Source organism: Protomyctophum bolini (assembly GCF_963924005.1).
Source record: "Protomyctophum bolini genome assembly, chromosome: 10".
In the NCBI taxonomy this organism is placed as follows: Eukaryota; Metazoa; Chordata; class Actinopteri; order Myctophiformes; family Myctophidae; genus Protomyctophum; species Protomyctophum bolini.
The window spans coordinates 27106809-27130162 of NC_137871.1; the positions used below are offsets into that span (position 1 = coordinate 27106809).

The 23354-nt window shown below is 44.0% G+C and overlaps 2 protein-coding genes across 4 annotated transcripts in view; both read right to left on the reverse strand.

Annotated features, from left to right (window-relative positions):
- Window positions 1–12291, reverse strand: part of mcf2a (MCF.2 cell line derived transforming sequence a) — a 50901-nt gene extending 38610 nt beyond the window's left edge. Inside the window, exons 1-2 of the mRNA XM_080774213.1 lie at window positions 11767–12291; window positions 459–527 (exon numbers count right to left, since the gene is read on the reverse strand). Coding sequence (XP_080630339.1) covers window positions 459–527; window positions 11767–11887 — 190 coding nt within the window. The 5' untranslated portion in view covers window positions 11888–12291. The remainder of the gene's footprint in view (window positions 1–458; window positions 528–11766) is intronic.
- Window positions 12292–14038: 1747 nt separating this feature from the next.
- atp11c (ATPase phospholipid transporting 11C (ATP11C blood group)) overlaps window positions 14039–23354 on the reverse strand; it is a 90706-nt gene continuing 81390 nt past the window's right edge. Inside the window, exons 29-30 of one of the 3 annotated variants that reach the window (XM_080774580.1) lie at window positions 22180–22240; window positions 14039–20652 (exon numbers count right to left, since the gene is read on the reverse strand). In XM_080774580.1, the coding sequence (XP_080630706.1) occupies window positions 20270–20652; window positions 22180–22240 (444 nt within the window). In that variant the 3' untranslated portion in view covers window positions 14039–20269. Of the gene's footprint in view, window positions 20653–22179; window positions 22241–22737; window positions 22851–23354 lie in introns of all 3 variants that reach the window. The other 2 variants (XM_080774581.1, XM_080774582.1) reach the window with 2 other exon arrangements.

Consider the following 23354-nt stretch of genomic DNA (forward strand, 5'->3'; position numbering starts at 1 on the left):
CCAGAGCTAGGGTGTGTATCTGAAAAGTCTAATAATCACTAGAGCAGTATTGCTTCTGAGATTCTGATACGATATCATTTAACCCAGTGGTTCTCAAAGTGATGGTGTTCCAGGAGGCCCCCAGCTACATTTGTTAATATATCTTAAGCCCCTTTTCTATCAATATTTTATACACTGGCTATTCAAAAATAGCAGATATACAAGCCTCAAGGTGTTTGAACTTTTTTTAACTCAAATATTTGCTTCTGGAATCCCTGGAATAACATATTTTCAGATGGGGGTCGGTGGCCAATTAATCACATATCATTTTTGGGGTCCCTGACATGAAATATTGAGCACCACTGATACAGAAACATGAGATATTTCAGAAAACTGTCAGAAATTTTAAAATGTCGACGTCGGTCAGGCCTAAATGGGTTAAACCCAGAGCAGGTTGTTGGGTGAAAGGCCCTCCTCACCTGACAGATATGCCACCTGTTTCTCGATGTAGCCCCCCACCTCCTTCATGCTGACAGGGACAGTGACCTCTGAGTGAGGAGAGAGACATTAGAATGGTTAGAAAGGAGTGGCACATACCGGTGTTAACTTTGTTGGCCAAAACTACAACAAAAAATGTTTGTCAGCTGCCTTTTTTTCACTGACGAAAACTAAATAAAAACTAAGCTATGATGACTAAAACTAAGACAATTTCGTCAACAAATAAAAACTAGACTAAAATGTTCCGGAGGGACTAGAGAAGAGATCCAGCAGAACTAAAAGACAAGTCATTTTGGTTGCGCTCTGTGTGTTGCACGTGAAAATAGCAGATCTACAAGGTTGTAGATTGGCTATTTTCAGCACGCACGTGTAAAATCAGTCATTACTGCACCATTAAGGTCAGCCAAAATACATTTTTGTTGACAAAATCAACAGTGGATTTAGTTGACTAAAATCATATGATATTTAGTCGTCTAAAAGTACACTAAAACTTTTCAGATGACTAAAACAAAACTACATTTCATTCAAAAGACTATGACTATAAAACTAAATCAAAATATGCTGTCAAAAACACTGGCACATACTGCATGCTGTGAAAGTCAAAGCATACAAAATCTGATTGGCCCCCATGTTTCTGCAGTGTACACGACTTACCTTTTTCATGGGTTCCTTGTATTGACTGCTAATAATTTTTGATGAGTGCAAAATGCTGCCCTCTCGTGTTAAGATATGAACACTGCATTACATTGTCATTCATAACGTATCGTCACCATCGACAGAGACGTCATTGAATTCATTAGCAATGAATACCGGAGAAGGTTATAATGTTGCACTTGAACTGCAATTGACTGATTTTGCTCTTGCTCATGCTAGGTGACATGTAGAACGATAATGGTGATATGATGGCACGCTGTTATTATCAGCTTATGAAAATAACTGGCCCAGTAAAAAGCCACTTTCAGAACGGTTCAACAGGGCATTAGATGAGCTGCACTTGGCACCAGGTAACAGTGTAGTGTATATAGTTCTCATTACAGTCCGCTGTGAGAGAGGAGAAAACACCAGGTAACAGTGTAGTGTATATAGTTCTCATTACAGTCCGCTGTGAGAGGAGAAACACATAATGACTCCCATTAGACAACATACAGGTTTACAGAGTGGTGCAACCACTCCTATAGACAGCTGTGTGTGTCCCTCTCCCTGCCTGGGTCCCATGGGTCCGAGCACAAAAATAGCGATTGGTTGGTGCGCTATCATTGCGCACGTTCATGATGACACGTGAACACTGAACGCCGTGCAATAATAGTCAACGGCCAGCGCGTTCATGTGTTTGGCCCAATCAATCTCAGAATGCACTCTGTCCCTACCCGGAAGGAGGAGTAAAATCGCCTCATGCGCTTTTGAGCAACTTAATGCAAGTGGATGGGAGGAGAACTCCGGTGCCGTCTCTATTAATATATACTCTAAGGCTGACACCCTGGGGGGTCTGGAACTTCTAGGGACCCCCCGGGGACCCACACAGAGTTGCACCACCACTTCATTCACACGGGTGTGACTTTTATTTTATTGGCCAGGTTTTAGTGTGCTTTGTATTCATCATATCACATAATTCCAAAACTTCAACAGGCTGTAACAAATCTAATTTGTCCATGCTTTTCTAGTATTTTTTCCAGAACTTTGAGAAAGCATGATGGAACCTCCAGTGCTCTTCTATAAACCACATGAACCCCATTAGTGTACCTATTCTTGGCAGGTTATGTATACTGGATTTTTGGGTCTAGCACTTGAGTGCTACCAAACGCCTCCAATAAATGACTTTGTCTGTCTGTCTGTGTATGACCCTTTGACCCCTGTCTGAGTACAGACCCATGAGTACGACCTATTGACCCCTGCAGCTAGGCCATTCACACTGAGCAGTCAGTCAACTGATTGGGGTTGATTGGCACACACACACACCAAAAGTATAGTTGCATCGCTCAGTCCGCACAGGTGTGATTTTTCCTCATCTTTACCACAACAGCACACACACACACACACACACACACACACACACACACACACACACACACACACACACACACACACACACACACACACACACACACACACACACACACACACACACACACACACACACACACACACACACACACACACACACACACACACACACACACACACACACACACACACACACACAGGCAAACGGACTCCAGTGTGGTAGCAATAACCTCGCAGCTTGGTTTTTATGCATTTCATTCATAATGGATAAACACATTAAAAATGAATTAGACCTGAAAGACATACAGGAAAAGAGATAGATAAAAAGATAGATGTTGACAGAGAGAGAGAGAGAGAGAGAGAGAGAGCCCGAACAGGCAGGTGTCCTATTCCACGTGTCTAGCTATACTACAGGTAGATAACATGGAGGGAAGGAGGCGTGCTTGTCAGGGAGCAGGTACTGTAATGAGCTCCACTGGTCCTCCTTTAATATTTCATGTGTTGTCTGTCAGAGAGCAGTGGTTGGGCCAGAGGAGGACGTACATACGGCCCTTCTCTCTCACACACACACACACACACACACACACACACACACACACACACACACACACACACACACACACACACACACACACACACACACACACACACGCACACACACACACACGCACACACGCTAAGGTTACAGTCTCAGGTTTAACACAATGGTGTGACAATGGAGCACGGGTTTAGCACAACACTGGGCTAGTGGGTGGTGGTGTGACAACAATGGAGCATGGCTTTAGACAGGCCGTACACAACATTAACGTAACGCTCATGTTCATGTTCATTTTCCACTGCCAGAGATGCAGGTCTATCAACATGACAACTGTGGATGTATACAGTATGCATCTGCAATAGTTACGTTACGCACCCAACGCTAAACTATGAGTGCAATTACTTTCACCGCAGCCAGGGACCAAAACAATGTGTAGGAAATGGAAATGAGAAATATACATTTTTCAGGAAATTGAGAAAACCGTATATTTTTAAAACAAAGCAATACAGCCTCATCAAAGTTGGTGTTGTGACCTTATATATTGTCAATTACTTCCATGAGAGGGGGAGAGGTGGTGGAGTTAGTTGCTTTAGCAGACATTTTGAGGGTCCAAGAGGTTTTGTCCAAAGCAGTTCTTTTTCTACTTTCCATTGGTTCAATATTTTCGAAACAACACACAGACGTAAAGGGTGTTCAATAGCACTGATTTATGCCCCCAAAAAATTCAAAAACCTCAAAAATGTAGTTATGAGGTTTCCTCCCGACAACGAATTATGGAACACACACACACACACACACACACACACACACACACACACACACACACACACACACACACACGCACACACACGCACACACGCACACACGCACACACACACACACACACACACACACACACACACACACACACACACACAGGGGATCAGGGGAGGAGGAGATGCTTGCACTGCAAACTGCAATGTTTTTGCTATGGATGCCAGCAGGCTCTCTGCTTGTTTACTATATCTGCCTCTCTCCTGTGGTGCTGCTCTGCTCTCTCTCTGTCAAAACAAATGTCTGCTACATCATACCTGCTGTTTGGTAAGGGCTAGGGATGAATATGTTTCAGCACATACAGTAAATAAGTACAGTAAGTAAGCACATACATTAGTACAGTATATATAATGTGGAAATTACCCTATATGAACCTATTAATTAATCCATTTAGACCTGAGAACTGATTATACAAATGTATTCTAAATCAGGATGTTTTTTGTCAGTGCTGCTCAATATTTCATGAGCAGCACTGACATAGAAATATTTCATGATATGTAATTGGCCGCCGACCCCCATCTATGTTCCATTTTTTTACTTTTATCCCACGATTTTGCAACCCATTTTTTCACCCAGTGTCAATTATCTAATGTAATCCTGGGCGCTACACTTCCTCTGCCAACCCGGGGGGGGGCAGCGGACTGACCTCATGCTTCCTTATATGCATGAGGAGTCCAAGCTGCTTCTTTTCACCTGACAGGGGGGAGTTTACACGACCAGTTCCTTTCCCCTCCATCAGGCGCCCCGGCTGGCCAGGGGGAGGTAGTTTTAGAGACCAGGATTACTGCATGTTTTTTGTGAGGGTACCTACCCTAGGGGACACGGGGAGAACATGCAAACTCCACACAGAAAGGCCCTTTGGCCAACCCGGCCTCGGGTATGGGGCACTGATGACGCGGAGGAGGCAACAGCGTCCCCAGTGGGAATCGAACCCAGGACCTTCTAGCTGTGAGGCAACAGTGCCACCGTGACCCCCTGAGCCACGGAGCTGATGAGATGTAGCTCAAGACCCAAGACTGTATATATAGACATGCTGTATTGATGTGGTACCATATGGAGAGATAACAGGCCAACGTTTTCCATTTAATTATTCTCTAATTGTGTAGACTTCATACTTTAACTATAACTCGTGGGCGTGTAAAATTAAACCAAATGAGACCTGTATACACTCTCAAGAGTTTAAAGATCTAATAAGCGTCCATTTGGTTAGTTTCACGTTTACTCCACTACATCTCAGAGCCAAATTTGCTCACAATGCGTCGCGACGCATTGTGAGCTTGTAGATCTGCTATTCCGTACTCTTACTTGTAACAAAGTAGTTCTAAATTGCAGTATTGGTACTTTTACTTAAGTAAAACAATTGAGTACTTTTTCCACCACTGCTGGCGTTATGAACTTATGACAGGCCAGTGTGGGATAAAAGGCAAATAGTCTCCGTTTGCTATTCTGTCCTTGCCCAGTCCATTCAACACACACACACACACACACACACACACACACACACACACACACACACACACACACACACACACCCACACACACACACACACACACACACACAGGCAGCTGAACAGGCTGTGTCCTACAGCACAATAATGCTTATCAGGGTGGGCTGCTGTAGAGCAAACAGATAGGCCTCCGTATGCACACAAACAGCGCAAAATATTAGCCCTAAACTTGGCGAGGCCATTTGGATAGGACTCGGGTTCTGGATAACACAGCTACAGGTATATAGCTTTATCAAGATACATCATGTACTTACTGTACAGTAAGGGCCCCATCATGTGTCAGAGTTCCTAAACCCCATCATTTGGGGATTTAACATTGCGTAAGAGGCGTTCCGCTGTAAAACACGCCTTGGACACCAGCCCCAAAACACCTCAGCTACCTGTTACGTTACATTATGCATAGGTGTGGTTTGGGGCATTACAATAATGAAACCAATCACCGTGCCACATGCCATTGCCTTTAAGAGAAGACTGCGCAACCCATTATGCATTCCCCATTACCCCCAGTGCAATCTTACTCGAGACAAGACTGTTGACTCGCACAATTTCCAAATGCAGGCTCTATTTTTTCGTCAATGGGTTGGGTACCCAGATTGCTGTACAGTAAGTACATGACGTATCCGATTTGAACACAAGTACAGTGCAGTATAGGAATCACTAGGCGTGACTGGTCTAATATTTGCTTTAGTAGCCGATTCACTCAGTCCAACTGAGATTCCCGTTGGCCTGCATGTGCCCTCACTTACAGTATACTATAACCTACTGTATGCCCTATAGGGACGTGCACACATAGACATCAAAGGGGGCTTCAGCCCCTGCCCTTTTACCCGTCTGTAAAACAACTGTCCTCTCCAGACCATGAATGCAGCATTTACTGATGGTGAAAGAAATGCAAATTCCCTCCTCTCCTTTCCATGCCATGCCCGAGAATTTGTTTTTTTTCTGAACTCTCCTGATCTTGAACTCAGCATTTTGTGAGTGCGGGGGTCACGTCCGGGAAAATAGCCGATCTACAAGCTCTCAACGCGCCGCGACGCGTTGAGAGTTTGTAGATCGGCTGTTTTCTTCCAAAAGTGCCCTCTTACGGAATTTCGTCCCTGAAGCAGCCCTATACTCATTTTCAATGGAGGCTATAACTTTCTAGACTTGTGCAGCACGTCAAATGGATGTGTGTCTGTCGACTCAGCACATCTCCTAGTGTAGTCACAGGAGATCCGTGAGCATGAAATCTGTTGCTGCCGGGCAAAAAAAAAAAATATATATCCCAGTTTACACACACACACACACACACACACACACACACACACACACACACACACACACACACACACACACACACACACACACACACACACACACACACACACACACACACACACACACACACACACACACACACACACCACAAAGGCCTGAGCTTACACTGCTTTTAGGTCAGCAGATATATATATTTATTTACTAAACCAGGCTTCCAGTGCTAAGGGGATTAGACTGGTGGGCTGCTATGGTGTGCATTGCTGGAAAAAAAAGAGCTGGCGGGAAATCCCACTTCCCAACCATGCTGCTTTTTTGCTCTCCCCCATGATGTTAGGAGAGGCCAGCTGCGTGTCTGGCACGTTAATTGGTCTCTTCTATACACTTATCAACGTACATAATAACAAGGGGTGTAGTGTATGAGAGTCTACATTTTTGGGGATTTTGTTTTGGGTCATTTAATGTAGTTGCTTATTTTGATTTGTACAGTATGACACAGCATCTCGTTCAGTTAAAAGTCAAAACACATTCACAGAGTCCGAATCTCAACCAGTGGCCAAAAAACTCTCTCCACTGGGTACGGGGAACGGTAGCATCAGCATTCTACGTGAGAAGTAGATCTATGGGATAAATATGCTTTTCCACCTACTGTAGACCTCTTGAGAAATGTAATCTGCTCATTGAGCACAGCTCAGTGGAATGTGAGCACAGCTTTAGCCTGATTAACCTCATCCTAACGTCACTCCACTCATGACTTTCATACGTCACGTGTGTTTATCAAGACAACACGGGAGGTGGTGGAGTGGGGGGGCTGAGGCGTACTCACCCACTAAAAATAACCTTCAATGGCTCAGGGGTAGAGTGGCCGGATGGTACCAGTTCGAACCCGGGCTCCCCCAGAGGTAGTGTCGAAGTGTCCTTGAGCAAGACTCTGAACTGCCTTGCATGGTTGCCATCGCCATCGGTGTATGAATGCGTGTGTGAATGGTTGAATGTAATGCACAGTCTATGTAAAGCGCCTTGGATAAAGGCGCTATATAAATGCACCATTTGCCATTTTCAATATTAGCGACTGAAATTAAATCAATTGATTGATTTTAAAAGGCACTTTAGACCAGCGGAATCCTCCAGAAACACATATATCGTCTTCTATGTAACATAAGACTGGAAACCTATACACGATGATGATGATGAAATTGAAATCCGGGATAAAGTTTTCACATGAGCTGAATGAGTCAGTCACATTGTTGGACTGATTATGAGAAGCGGCTTGGCAGTAGTATCCGGTATCTGAAGTATTGCAGTAGTAGTAGTAGTATGTGTTGTACAGTAAGTACAGTAATAGTGGTACATCCAGTACTGTACATGATGTACATAAAACAACATGAGACTAGCTGCCAATCTATGTTCCACCATTATTAGCCTTGATGGGTTCTGACTGATACATATTTAATGTAAATGTTGGTCCTGATTTTGCACCTACATGTAAGGTTAAGATGTGTAGCCTTATTTTGGGCTATCTTTAGCTTCCCTAAATCCTTTTTTAGTCGTGCTGGAGCACGCAGTCAAGGTGAGATAGCGCCTGGGTAACCATGGGACAGCAGAGGATGACATCTCCCCTTTCCCATTGTCTTAGTCTGGTTTTCAATGAGAGGAGTCTGGACAATGATAGATAGTTGTTTTTAGGGATGTCCCGATACACTTTTTTTAGTTCCCAATCCGATCCCACCATTTCTGTGTTAGCCGATACCAGAGAATAATATTTAGAATAATATATATTTTATCTTGTGTTAATAGCAGACTCCTCACTCAAATGTGCACAGTTTGGGCAACTCGAAAGCAAACTCCAAATCATTTTATTTACCTGCCATAGTGTCAACCCCTTACCACTGTGTCAGATCGGTGGTCAGACTGGCATATTCGCTGATGCCGATATGACCCCCATATGACCAAAAAGGGCCGATACCAATACTTTTCCGATACAGTATCGGGACAGCTATAGTTGTTTTATCTACAGTACCTGCTCAATTCCCCAAACTACACACACAACCATTATTTATGATATGATGATGATGATGATTGTGGTGGTGGTGGTGGTGGTAGTATATTAGTAGTTTTAGTTCTAAAAATAGCACGACAACGCTGCAGGATAAGGGGCAGAAGGTGGGTTATGTAACTGCTGATAGGCATTGTTAATCTCACAGCATACTGTATACAGTAGGTAGCATGTACTGTACATTGCCCCCAATATAAAAACTACAAATCCCATTTCATCACATTTCACACATCATTACACTGAACAAACTCCTCCTGGTATTAATGGGTTTTCCCCCTATAATGTCCCCACCAGTGTTGTTTTCGTCGACTAAAACGAAGACAGAAAATGTTCGTCGATTACCTTTCCACTGACGAAAACTAAATGGAAACTAAATGAAAACTAATCTATGATGACTAAAACTAAGACTAAATATACTGACAATTTCGTCAACAAATAAAAACTAGACTAAAATGTTAGGAAGGGACTATAGTGGACAAGAGATCCAGTATAAGTCATCTAACACTTGGTTGCATGCTGAAAATAGCAGATCTCGGATAGACAATTTGATAAGGTTTGGCTGCCCATTGTCCATTATTTGAGTAGAAACAATTAATAGACAAGATACCACTGATATGGTTGACTGTACGCCATTTTCTTTTCAGATGTTTTCCATGAGCATTTCATCATCTTACTATTTTATTCTATAGTATGCGGTGTCACTGAGCAGTATGGCTGGGAGGGTTGAGGGTTTTCTTTCTCTTTGTCTTTTGTATTTTTTTGTTTTCTATAAAAGAAAAATGTATTTCATATCATAATGTTTGTGCAACAACTTATAATCCGTTCTCAATAAAAAACCTATTTGACAAAAAAAGAAAATAGCAGATCTACAAGCAATCATTACGACAGCATCAAGGCCCGCCAAAATACATTTTGTTCGACTAAATCAGCTGTAGATTTAGTTGACTAAAATCTCATGACTAACACGAAAACATTCCAGGGGACAAAAATGTGACTAAAATCAAAATGTGCTGCCAAAAACAACACTGGTCCCCACTCCCCAGTCCCTGCTGCTCCCCGTCCGTCCCAACACATTCCCAGCCTATTGGGACGATGACACCCCACCCTGCACGGAGCAGGGAACATTAAGAGACATGACCCGAACAGCAGAGCCGTAACACTATAGCCTCTGCCAAGAGCTCCTCTCCTCCTCCTCGTATATACAGAATGTAATCACATTAGTCTCCACAGAGCCTCCTGTCAGCTCTACTGCAAGCCACCTCAGCCCAATAGCACTCAGTTCTTTACAAGTTGGCAAATAAAGGTACTTCTAATAATGACCACCAAAGAACGTCTACAAACTGCAGAAAAAACATCCAATGTGCTAGCCTAGATTAAGGGTGCACTGTAGGAATTAAAGCACAAATAAAATCTCACGACTGAACGTTAAAATGGCCATACAGTATTATGCCCTAAAGTGTGATATTGTGAATCAGTGAAAGGAGGCTTTAACTTTTGCAATGAAACATCTGAGACTATTAAGATGTCATGGAAGAGGTTTCTGAACATACTGCTAGTTTGACCACTTATCCATTTATTGACAGTGGGCAGGGGCCCTGTCCAGAGCATGGGCAGTGGCCTTTTGTGGCGGTTCTGGACAACCGTGGGTCCGACCCACTCGACACTGGGCACTGCACTCCCTGTGGTGGTGTGGAACGCGCGTGTCAAAGTTGAAGTTGGTGGGGCAAACGGTTCTTGAGTTACAAACATACACACAGACAGACATACAGAGACGTGATGCATTTATAGATAGGCCTATAGATTGTATATTGAATTATATAAATATCCTTATTGGAATGACACTATACTGAATGATAATTTTGTCTATCATGTGTATTTCATACTAATGTGAACCAAGCATTTGGAAGACAGAGTGGAGCAGGTATGAAATAATGCTTAATTACCATTGTATTACTGCATGTACATGTTTTGTGATATTTATATTGGGTTTAATATAAATTTGATTTGACTCCTTCCTGAATTAAATACCTGGGGATTACAACATCATATATATTATACCGTTCGTTGCTGTAGGGTGGAATCCTCATAACTCAATGTTTTAGGTTTTATGATTAGCATAAATCAGTCAGTGCTATTGAACACCATTCATGTCTGTATGTTGTTTCAAAAATATTGAACCAATGGAAAGTAGTAAAAAAAACGCTTTGGACAAAACCTTTTAACTCCATTGGACCCTCAAAATGTCTGCTAAAGCAACTAACTCCACCACCTCTCCCCCTCTCATGGAAGTAATTGACAAGATATAAAGTCACAACACCAACTTTGATGAGGCTGTATTGCTTTGTTTTTAAAAAATATACGCTTTTCTTAATTTCCTGAAAAATGTAATTTTTTCATTTCCTGAAAAATGAACCTTTTGGAGTTATGTGGTTTCTTCCCGACAGCAGAGATAATGTAAAAAAACAAATCTATTATGGCCGGTATCAACATGTCAACAAATGAGAATTTGGAGTCTTCAATAGCTCCTTAATTGACGGTTACTCGAAACGAGGTACTGACAGTGAGTCAATATCATCTGAATTAACAGCACCAGTACCATTCGGATATTCATCCACGCCAACAGAGTTTACACATCTCTCATCTACGGATTACAGCGAGTGGATGAATGGCTTAAAATAGTCATAATCTCCGCAGGCTTTACGTCACAGTGAGTGTAGAAGCTGAGACGAGCCCCTCAATAATACTGAAGATAAAACTGGGAAAAAATGCTTTGAATACTGTGTGTGTCCTCGATGTCTCATCCCTTCGTAAATACTGTACAAAAGACATGACAACCTGCACGGGAGAGAGGGAGGGCATGCAATTCAACCCAGACACAACCGTGTTGCTGCACTGGCCCCGGCCACACGTCTGTCACAGCTGCTGGGACGATGCCTGCATGTGAAACAGTGACGTGGAGAACGGTGCAGACTGCAGAGGCAAACTGGGCTTGTATTAAGAAAAAGTGAGAGGGGGTGATTTGAGGCCAGTACCAGCCATCGTGTGTGTGTGTGTGTGTGTGTATGTGTCTCTGTGTGTGTGTGTGTGTGTGTGTGTGTGTGTGTGTGTACTGTACTCACGCTGCAGAGTGCTCTCCAGTTGAGAGCCAGCCTGCAGAAGGCTGTGGTAACTGTCCATCTCCGCTGAGGACGACTCCTGCTCCGGCTCGCTCTCGCTCTCCTGCGGTGAAATCAGGCCCATCCCGTCCTCGAGTCTTATTACCTACACCCTGCTCTCGTCTTCCTTCTCCTCCCCAAGACCCAGGGAACACTGACACACCGACAGTCACGGCCGGAGAGGTAAAAGTGACTGCTTTTAACACAGGCCTCACATCATGGTCTTACCCGCAGTCCGGCAGCCCTGCATTGTGTGTCTCAAGACAAACTGTGAGGTGGGGGGGCAGACGAGACCTCTGCCCACCTGCCTCTGCGGGTCCTGAGGTCCGAATAGGGACGGAATCCCTGGAACTGCCTCGCCGTGGGATCTTCCAGTCACCTTGAGCTGCATAGAGTGCCTCCACAGAGCAGAGAAACAGAGACACTGAACACCGAGCTTGGATGATGGCTGTCCCTGTTAGCTTGTGGCCTGGAGTCCTTGCACTGTACTCTCTCTCTCTCTCTTGCACACAGGCACACACACACACACACACACACACACACACACACACACACACACACACACACACACACACACACACACACACACACACACACACACACACACACACACACACACACACACACACACACACACACACACACACACACACACACACACACACACACACACACACACACACACACACACACACACACACAAACACACACACACACACACACTTTACCCAGTAAGTCTGTTGGTGGTATGCATCGCTGCTGTGCTCTCAACTGCAGTAGCTAGCCCTTATTAATGAACAGCAGTCGGCCACTTCCACTTCAAAACAAACACTGCTCCATCTGGCCACTGCTGTCTCCCTCCCTCCCTCGTCCCTCTCTCTCTCTCTCTCTCGCTCCCCTCCCCTTCTCTCTCTGAGATCCAGTGCGTCAGCTCTCTGCTCTAGTGTGCAGAGAGCACAGGAGTCAAGTCCTGATACGCTGCCAACTCCCTCCCAACTTCTTTCTTCAGACTCCTAGAGTATACGTCGGCTCACACCTCTATGTTCCTATAGAATTACAGTACTGTATACCAGACGCTGTGTGTGTGAATCCCTTGCAACAACCCCTGTCCACCTTTGTGTATACACGCGTGTAGTATACACTAAATATATGCAGATATATACATGCATAGAATAGAGGCACGTCATCACAATGTTGCACATGTGTCTGAATGGGTCCTTTTGTAAAATCAAACAGGGTAGGCTTCTTCCTGCCCTCGGCCAACGAGCTTGGCCCACGGCAGAGTACACCCAGAGTCATACAACAAACACATTCACACAGAGACACAGGAATATGAAAGGGCGTCATTGTCATTGCATACATATTAATAGAGCCAGCCTTTCTCAACTCATCCCCCCCCACTGGTCCCAACACCCACCCACTGCCACACTTTTTCGGACCCATCATTGACACATTATGCTGGAGCAGAACGATGCATACATAATAAACCCCCAACACACATTAATTAACTCACGTGTGGTCTGAGTTTCACCAAGAGATGCAGTTACACATCAGATCCAGCTCAGCCTCTCACAACGCATGCAGCATCCTCTCAACATGGGCATGCATATCGAGCACAGACACACACACACACACACACACACACACACACACACACACACACACACACACACACACTTACAATTTAGGCCTTTAGCAGAAACTCTTAATCCAGAGCGATTTACAATAAGCAAGAACTGAAAGCATGGCAATACATCACATACAGTACATAAAAAGTAGTTATCATGAAACACGCGTAAGCTAAGAACGTAACAGTGGAATATCTATATAATGAAACTATACATAAAAACTATACACTATACTATACTATAAAGTGCTATGACTACATAAATGTAATTCTAGTGCTGTCTACAGACTTGATAAGTCTGTATCAAATGCTATCTAATTCTACATAAAGTTCTATCTGAGGGGCTAGGGTAAGTGCTACGGGCCATGATGGAGTCTGAAAAGGTGGGGTTTTCAGACTATGGCGGAAGTTTGGGAGTGAGGCTGCAGTTCTGATTGTGATGGGAAGTGCATTCCATATTTTTGGAGCAAGTAGGGAGAAGAGTTTGGGACGTGTGGAGCGTTGTCCTGGCGTTTTTAGTACACACACACACACACACACACACACACACACACACACACACACACACACACACACACACACACACAAATACAAAGGAGTTTGTTTTTACTTCAAAACATTCTGATTTATTACTGAAAAGGTTTATTATAGATTTTGAACATACTGGTCTTAAAGAGGTACATTCAGCTCAGAGGTTCAGAGTACTGAGGCTGGAGACCGCCAAAGAGTGTTTGAAAAGGTTTGGCACTTAGAAAGTTACCCGTCGGGTCCTGGAGCGAGCTTATTGAATAGTACTGTATATTCTTCCACAAGCAGAACTCCAAGAGATGCCATTCTGCTGAACTCTGCTGAACCATAGCATCCCTACTGTATATTCTGGGGGGAACCTTTGGTAAAAAATAACTGATCTATGAAGCGAACTAGTCAGAATGTGTCGCTTTCTGACATGTTGGGAGCTTGTAGATCTGCCTGTGAGAGGTTCAGGGTTAAAGTGGTTACTAATTGAAACGATGGTCTTATACAAACACACATTATCCATGTTGAGTTTTGTACAGTAAGTAAGTAGTATTGGGACTAGTTCCCGAGCCATGTGGCCTATAGGTCAGGAGGCGCCTATCTCCTGTTTTAGTAGTACTGGACACACGTTGATGCTGGTATGTCGCAGGGACTTATCCCCAAATCCAATGCTTGATGCCGAGTGCCAAGCAGGGAGGCATTGGGTACCAGTTTTATAGACTTTGGTATGACTCGGCCCGGGGATTTGAACCCCGACTTCCCCAGTCTCAGGGCAGACACTAACCACTAGGCTACTGAGCTGGTATGTTGCCCAATTTCGACATACAAATCTTACGTTGAAAGTCACTCTCCTTGCAGAGAATATTCAAACATCTTGTTCTGATCAGCCGTACAAGCACACAGTGCCGTTTCGGTGTAAACGTCATTACGTCACCGCACGCTTGTGCAGTGGCGTACGGGAGGACTTCGAATGTTCTGGGTGTACGATTGTATATGTAAATTAGGCAATTGTACAATTAAAAACATGCATAAGATGTATTTAGCGTCTGTATTTAGGGCCACCGTAGCCTAGTGGGTAGAGAGGCCAGGCCGTCTGAGAATCGGGAGGTCACCGGTTTGAACCCTGGTTGTTGTTCTCTCGCTCGGTGCAGAAAAAACCCAACCGCGAGTATCACAGCACCTGCTGTCGGCCGTTGAAAACCATTGTTTTCACCAGAAACGACATTCATTGCGCCCATTTGGAGATACAGGCCATTGAAAGCAGCACACACAGTTAAAGTGTATGCACGCGCATCTTCAAAATGGCCGCGGCCACTGTCACACTTACACCGTTATGCTAACGAGTGGCAGCTAACTATTCGATCGGATCAAAATATGTATTAAAGAATATAAATCCTAGAAAACGTAGGCTACGGTTCTGGCGGACTGCCAGACTAAATTAATTCTACGCTTCCGTGTTAACAGCAGCAACGGCTCCCAGTAGCTAGGATGGGTAAACGTAGGGCCAATTACACATACTTACTGTAGCAAATACCTCAATGAAAGTGGACACAATTATTATAATTATTACCATTATTATTGCTATTAACCCTTTTAGACTCTGAGGCCAATTTTTAAAACCCATAATCTAAATCCTAACCTAAGTTTTCAAGAAACCTTTTTAATAATTAAAGAAAGTTCCTGTTGCTACTGTAAAGAAACATCTAAAATGACACCGATGCTTTCCCGGTTTTAAAGATATAAAAACGACTAATAAGTCTTTCCCAGTCTTCACAGGTTCATGTATTCATATGTAAAGGCCATAACGGAATACAGAGAAACGGCTGTTCCCGAGGAAATCTGCAAGCGGAAGAATGTTCGCTCGCTCCAGGACTCCAAATGGCAAAGTTACGGGTCAAATCTTTTCAAACACCGATGTGGGTCTCCATGGCTGCCAAAGGGCCTAGAGGTGGGAGGGTGGCCCCTGGCTGCACGGCTGCCGGGGCAAGGTGCCCATTGTTGTGCCCGCCCCTTCTCCTAGGCAGCACCCCGCCCCCGGCACCCATCCATCCCCTCGACACACAGCGAGTACGTCCTCGGTGTCCGTTAGAACTCTGACAGTGGGAAGGGTTCCTCGGTGTCCGTTATAACTCCGACAGTGGGAAGGGTTCATTTCATGAGTTAAATCAACACCGATATGATTTCACTGTGCGGCCAGGATCAGCCTCCGACGACCACAGAAGCCTCTCGTGCTTTTTTTTGGATGTTTTGATTTTCATACAAAAAAGTGGTTGGAAAAAGGTTGCATTAAAAATACAATCAATTCTTTGATATTTTTCATTTAGTCAGGCAAAACATTAGACTCCAACTTTTCTTTTCTTTTTTTTTTCTCCAAGCTTTGAAAATAGCATCTCCGATGCAATTTTAAAGGTTTCAATACTCATTTTTTCTCAACAAAGCAGGCAGCCCCTCTCAATGCATCCTCCTCTCCGTCCCTGGCACAGTGCGCACGTCACTGGGCACTCAAACGTGTGCTCATTTGCGTCTAAGCTCACTAAGTGCTCAGAGAGCTCATGTCAATCTATCTGATCCGTCTTTTCCCCCCCCCAACCATCTTTTCTTACATGAAAAGATGCTGAAATGGACGACGAATTCTCAGCCACAAAAAACACAGGCAAATTTTTCAAGTCTCCGTTTGGCATCGCAGCTTTTCCGACACATGGTTTGCGTGTGCCACGAGGCTACATAATGCTCGGTATCGTAAAAACTAATAATATGTAACAGTCGATGTGTTTCAGTATTAATGCAGGAATGGAGTGGTTTTGGACACACAAATAATAATAAAAAAAAAGAAACCATGAAACCAAAGTAACTGAGAATCTTATTAGCTGCAGCTGAAGCCTGGGGCACGAATCAAAACATCACAGACCTACATGCATTTCACTGACATGTTCCTTTTTGCCAAAGCTATGTCACCTTGGGATGAGAATGGCGGAGGGAGGCGTGGTGGTGGAGGAGGCGAGGAGCTGCATGGATGGATGGATGGATGGGGGCTGCCTGCACACCACATCTATGACAAACAAAATGACTATCCAAACGGGACTCGCATCTGAGCTGGAAGAACGAACACAGGCAAAACAAACCCTCAAAACTGGCACAAAAGCGTAGATGATTCTTGACAATAATAATAATAATAATACAAAAAAGAAAAAGATTCATGTAATAAAAATATAATATTTGTGAGTAAAATTACACAACAATAAATATGTCAGAGATATTGCATGTCTGAAAAGAAAACAAAGAAAGAAAGAAAAAAAGTCCCATATTATCTCAAATTGATTCAAACCATGGCGTGTGGAAATGGAATGTATATGATGACACGCTACGCGCTATACGGGTGAAAAGGACAGGCGTATACAAACGGTCCACTTCAGACGAGGCAAGCGGAAAAGGGCAGCGGGCGGATGAGAGCAGAGCCTCACTGTGGTGGTTAAAGGCCCAGAGGCCCAACCCTCCATAGACATACAGTATATAAAGGCTAGATGGCTCAAGGCGGAGTCTCTGACGTAGTTCACCCGGCGGCCATCTTGCTGAGGGGCTACAGTACAGTATGTTCTAATGGCAGCTCAAACTAAAATAGTCATAACTCCCTCAAATCTTGACAGATTTACAAACGGGTTGGTTTATTACATCGTCAACGTGGCTATGATTCAGGACTCTTATCTGCTTATTTTTCATTAAATGAACGTCGTATAAAAGCATATAAGTATGCGGACGTCTGTGACGTTTATAACAAACCAAACCGTTTGAAAACCTGTTGAAAATTGAGCAAGTTATGGTTATTTAAAAAGTACATGCCCCATAGACGCAATGTTATGGTTATTTAAAAGTACATGCCCCATAGACACAATGTTATGCTGCCCCTCGGTAAGATGGCCGCCACGTAGCAACGTCGCTCTCCATTGGCCAGAGCGCGGGTGAGCCATCTAGCTTATATATATAGATCTATGGAACCCTCAGCCAACATCAGACAAACAACGCAATCTAGACTACCGTGGATCAGCATGGGAACAAATATACCTCATTTAGGGGTTTTATTAGTGCATTGTGTGCATAACATGTTTTCGTGTACAATGTGCAATCGTGTGTTGTCATTCCTAATCTATACGTGACTCGCGTGTACTATAATGTCTAAGACGGGGTTCAAGTAATCCTGTTGTTCCATTGCACACAGGTTTGGTATAATACGCCATTCCTGTCCGATACATCTGACGCGCGCGCATAATTTAGACAAAAATTGTACACAACTCACACTTGCTTGGATGGAATCGGGCACGTCGTTTACTCACCACCATTGCAGGCACCTTTTTTTTTGGCTTCGAGCAGAGCTTATTGTACATCTCTAAGCTATATACAGTACGGAACATATATATATATTATCTTTCTCTTTTTCCCGGGATCTCTTTAAATTATCACTGAGGTTTGTAAGATTTAGGTCATGGGCACTCCCGAGCGCCTAACTGAACTTTTTAAAAGGTAGAAATGTTCGTCGCCAGAACATGAATAGTCTAATCTATCGTCCATTCGTTAACTAACTCACTCACACTTTCTTTGGGGAGTGCAAATGGAAAATGGCCTCTGTTAAAACATTCCCTCCCACCATACAATGCACTTAAGTTCCAGAATAAATGTGTTCTTTGTTTTTGTTTCCTTTATAAACAATTCGGGACAAAATTCAGCAAAGAAAAGAGCAGACTATGCCAATGGGGTGTTTCTTTTTGCTGCCGTGAGCTGGACTTAAATCTATTCTACAGTTGCAGCGTGTCTGTCTGAACAGATATGCCCATACATGGACATGCCTGGCGTCACAGAACTGCCGAGTGTGTGTGTGTGTCTGGGACAAATATGCCCAGAATATGGGAGTCCAACTTTGATGTCAGGCATATTCCATACAGTATTATATTATAAGGACATGATGCCTTGATATCAAAGTTGACTTATCTGACATTATTAACCCATTTTGGGTGGGAAACCCTTTTTGGTGTTTTAAGCATTACGTTATACTTTAGCTATTGAAAAATAGCAGATCTAAAGCTTGTAGGTCTGCTATTTTTGAAAAAAATCATGAAAATGTGGCGCAAATCTTTGAATATAATATTCTTTCAGAGCGAACGGTCCCTGGAACAACATATTTTCAGATGCGGGGGGTGGCCAATTACATATAATTCTAGGGGTCCTTGACATTAATTAGTTTGAGAACCACTAGAAACATAGGGTTTTCAGAAAACTGTCAGGATTTAGAAGGCATTAATTTTGTAGAATCGTCCTAAGGTCTAAATGGGTTAAGCAACGTTTTACGTCAGCACAAATCGCCACTGGCAACGGTTTCTGTTGTGTGACGTCAGACCAAAGCTCTATCAGCGAGAGAGACAGAGCGGGAGACGGGGATAATAGGGAGAGCGGTGTTGGTGAAACACTGTGGTGAGCTTGTGGATCGGCTATGTTCAGCATTAAATCAAATGTAAAATCATTAACGACGCCATCAAGGCCCGCCAAGATACATTTCAGTAGACAAAATCAACTGTAGATTTAGTCGACTAAAATCTTTGTCAAAGGACTATGACTAAAACTAAATCAAAATGTGCTGTCAAAATCAACACGGTCAGGGACAGAGGGAGGGAGAGTGGGAGAGAGCCTATTTCACTGACACTATAAGCCGGCCAAAGCTGGGTACTGAAACCTGAACGCGCTGATCGACACGTCGCCAAGCAACAACAACAATTTGCAACGAGTCGTCAGCGCAATAACCCCAGCAGCGCCGGACAAGCTGATAATGCGGCGCTTTGAGTCGCATTTTCAGCTTGTAGACAAAAATAATAATAATTAAGGGGGGGGGGGATCTGGGTAAACGGTAGATAACCGTTGAAAAGTGGTACAAAAAAACAACGTGATTTGGATCTGGGTAAACAAAAGTGGGTAAACAAAAAGTGGTACAACCGCTGATAGTGGAAACGACCAAATGGGAGTGAAAAGTTCTGAGAATGCAATTGAAACGCCAATGCATCTCGTTATGAACAAGTGTGTAACATCGACAAAGGCGGTCGCGAGAAAAGAAAGAAAAAAGGCAACGGAACATGGTGTTCTTTCACGCTTCCTTTCATGCAGCGTCAAACTAAACGTGACGGACTGCATGTTAAAACACAGCAGTCTGCAGTCGAGCTACTGACAAGGCAGCTGTATATGCATTCTTTAAGCTAGTATAATGTACATATATCTATATATACAAATATAGATATACATATTTTTAGGAACGGAAATAAAAGGGAGAAAATAAACTGCAGAGACTCATGCCCGTTTTGTTTGTCCAGAGTAGTTTGTGTCTGTGTGTGTTTTATAAAACAAGTTGTGGTACTGTGTGGGCCCATGCTGCCTGGGCTGGTGCTGCAGGACACTGCTCTGCTGCAGACATGCTACGCTCAGGGAGGGGGTTCGCAGACGGACGGAGCAGCGGAACCAGCTGGGACAGGTAAGACGGCAGGCAGCTCTGGCCCGACTGGTGTGTGTGCGTGTGCGCGTATTATGTGCATGTGTGTGTGCGTGTGCTGGAGTGGGGAGCAGGAGGGGGATCCTGAAAGAGGCAGACGTTAGCGTAGCTGTGTAGATCCTCGATTTGCCCTTCACTCGTTCTCCTTCAGGTGCTTGTAGGACAGCGGCGTGACAGGTGCGACCTGGAACAGGAGGTTGGGGGGGCAGAGAGGACAAGAAGAGCGAGATGTTGGTTTACTTTCACACCTTTTTTTAACCATTGCAGCCACAGAAATACATGTAGCACGTTGAGGCCATTGGAAGAGGAGCGGGGGGAGGCATGAAGTCAAAGACAAAAAACACACCACCACCGAAACAACAACAATGCAGCAGTGATTGGCTGCTGCACACCAAGATGACCAACTTGACCGGACATTCAATGGAGCCAATTAACCCCCCAACAGCAGTGCCACAGATAGAAGCTATAATAGAGATAGGAGGGCTACTGATTCCTCCACTGTGCTAGTCTACTGATCCCAGGTATAGGCTGGTAGCTTTAGCTGGGGGTATTGTCGCCCGTTTACCTGGATGTCCGTCCGAGGCAGTCCTCTGACAGCTTTGGGGGAGAATAAGAGAACCACATTAAACAGTGAGTAAAAGCTGGAAGTACAAAGCCTGTTGTTGTTGTTGTTGTTAAAAGGTATAAAAGGTTAACCACCCATTCATTCGCAGATCACAATGACGAGCCACAGCATGGCTGAAGTATTCAACCTCAGGTTAAGGCAAAGCACACACACACACACACACACACACACACACACACACACACACACACACACACACACACACACACACACACACACAGTGCGGTGAGTGAGTAGTGCCTCGCAATCACAGACAAAAAGATAACATCAGGTGCTGTCGTGCAGCATGCAACAAACAAACACAAAACAAAGCCACGACACGACAGACAACTTATTAAGACTGGGACAATTCCAAAGCAGATTTAAACAGCCATTTCATGTTTGGAAAAAAAAGAAGGAAAACAGATGGATAGATGCTCGTATAACGCACAGCACACTCGTACATTTACCCTGATAGACACAGACGGGTCCCCAGCTCATTGACAATTAAAAATAAATAAAAATAAAGTTGAATTTAATATTGAATTCCAGTCAACAGGACACATGGGGGAGATAAAAGAAAAAAAGCACATGCAAGATTTCTGAGGTGGGTATCTCTAGGAGGAAGGCTGAAAGAGAGATCATTGTGAAAGGTAACAAATTGAGTTTATCCTAGACTGTAACCTAAACGACGACCTGTCTTAATAAAGTAATTAGGTACCAATAGAATAATCTATATCGATCCTTAATAAAACACAAAGTCTAAACCATAATCAAAGGAATTGCCAGCTCTCACAGAAAGGTACTTTAATTTAATAGGCATGGGCAGCTAACAAAATCATCTTGTTAGTTGCCCATGCCTGACATTGCCTATTAAATAAAAGTACCTGAAGGACCCTTTCCGTGAGAGCTGGCAATTCCTTTGATTATATAATAATCTCTGTACAATTACCATTAGTTGGAGTCGTGCTCGGAATTCCCTTGTAATACTGTAAGAACAACGACTCTCTCTTCAGTCAGCCACTATAGAAGGCACCACAACAGGCTCTGTTTGCAAGAACAACACAAGCCAAATTCCAATACTCAAATCTCTGCTCACTCGCTCACTCCACACTCGGTCCTCCAACTTGACCCGGAAATCACTCGCATCCCCAACAATGGTAATTGTCTTTTGGAGGAGACCAAAAGAGACCAGAGAGAGAGAGAGAGAGAGTGAGCTCCACAACAAGCCGCTTGGAGCGAGAAACTGCGAGTGCACGTGAAGTGTTCACTTCTGCAGGTTTTGCGGAAGTGTTGACTGACTATCCGTTTTGTTCTTGGGACGTACCGTCTCCTCCAGCTATGGGATGGAAACTACGCTGTCTGGGAGATGGGGTCTGAAGGCGTGAATAATAATAATAATGAATGACAGTGATATCAGTCCAACTGGCTTGACCTGGATTAAGGTGCGAATGGCGAATGCGAGTGGAGTGCGCGACCGTGGAAGTTAGAGTATTGGAATTTGGCTACAGGGTCTGTGTAGACCGGAGGGTTTGGTGTCTGTGGTCTAGTATTCTCTTATGAACAGTAGGAGGTTGGAACCCTTGACTTCAGGAGAGTTTGGCTGAGAAAGGGGGGGCTTTGATTGGCTTAAAGTGGCACTAGGGGCGGAGGTGGGGCTGGTACCTGTGTGTTCATACGACAGTATTGGACTCGTCTGAAAAGGTGCTCATGAGCAGGGGTCTGGCTGAAGACTGGGCTGACTGGGGGACCCCCGCACTCGACTCAACTGGCTTCTTCTGGAAGTGTGAGGGAATTAAGAGACACTAATGACACCGTGACGTTACACACTTTTCACAGACACGGACAACAGGCTCTGAGGTTATACATGACGACACACACCGAGGTACACTTACAGGGCCACTTCACCCCTTTTGCAACCAGATATTATTTTAATGATGTTTGGGAGACAAGAAACACTTTCCCGGGGGGTTTTATGTGGGTAATATCATGTGTTTTTTGATATTTCACTATTTCAAAGTGTCCATGGACTCCATGATGTCATGGACACTGCGGCTCACTTAATTCCTGCTCCTCCACAAGGAGGAGCAGTGGACCAAAGCATTATGGGAATTGTAGTCCAGGACGGAAGTGAGCCCTGTTCCCGTGACATCATGGAGCCCATGGACACTTAATTGAAAGACAAAAATATCAAAAAACACATTACCCATGTAAAAACGCCAGGAAGAAAGTGTTTGTCTCCCAAACATCATTAAAATAAGCAAAAGGGGTGAAGTGGTCAT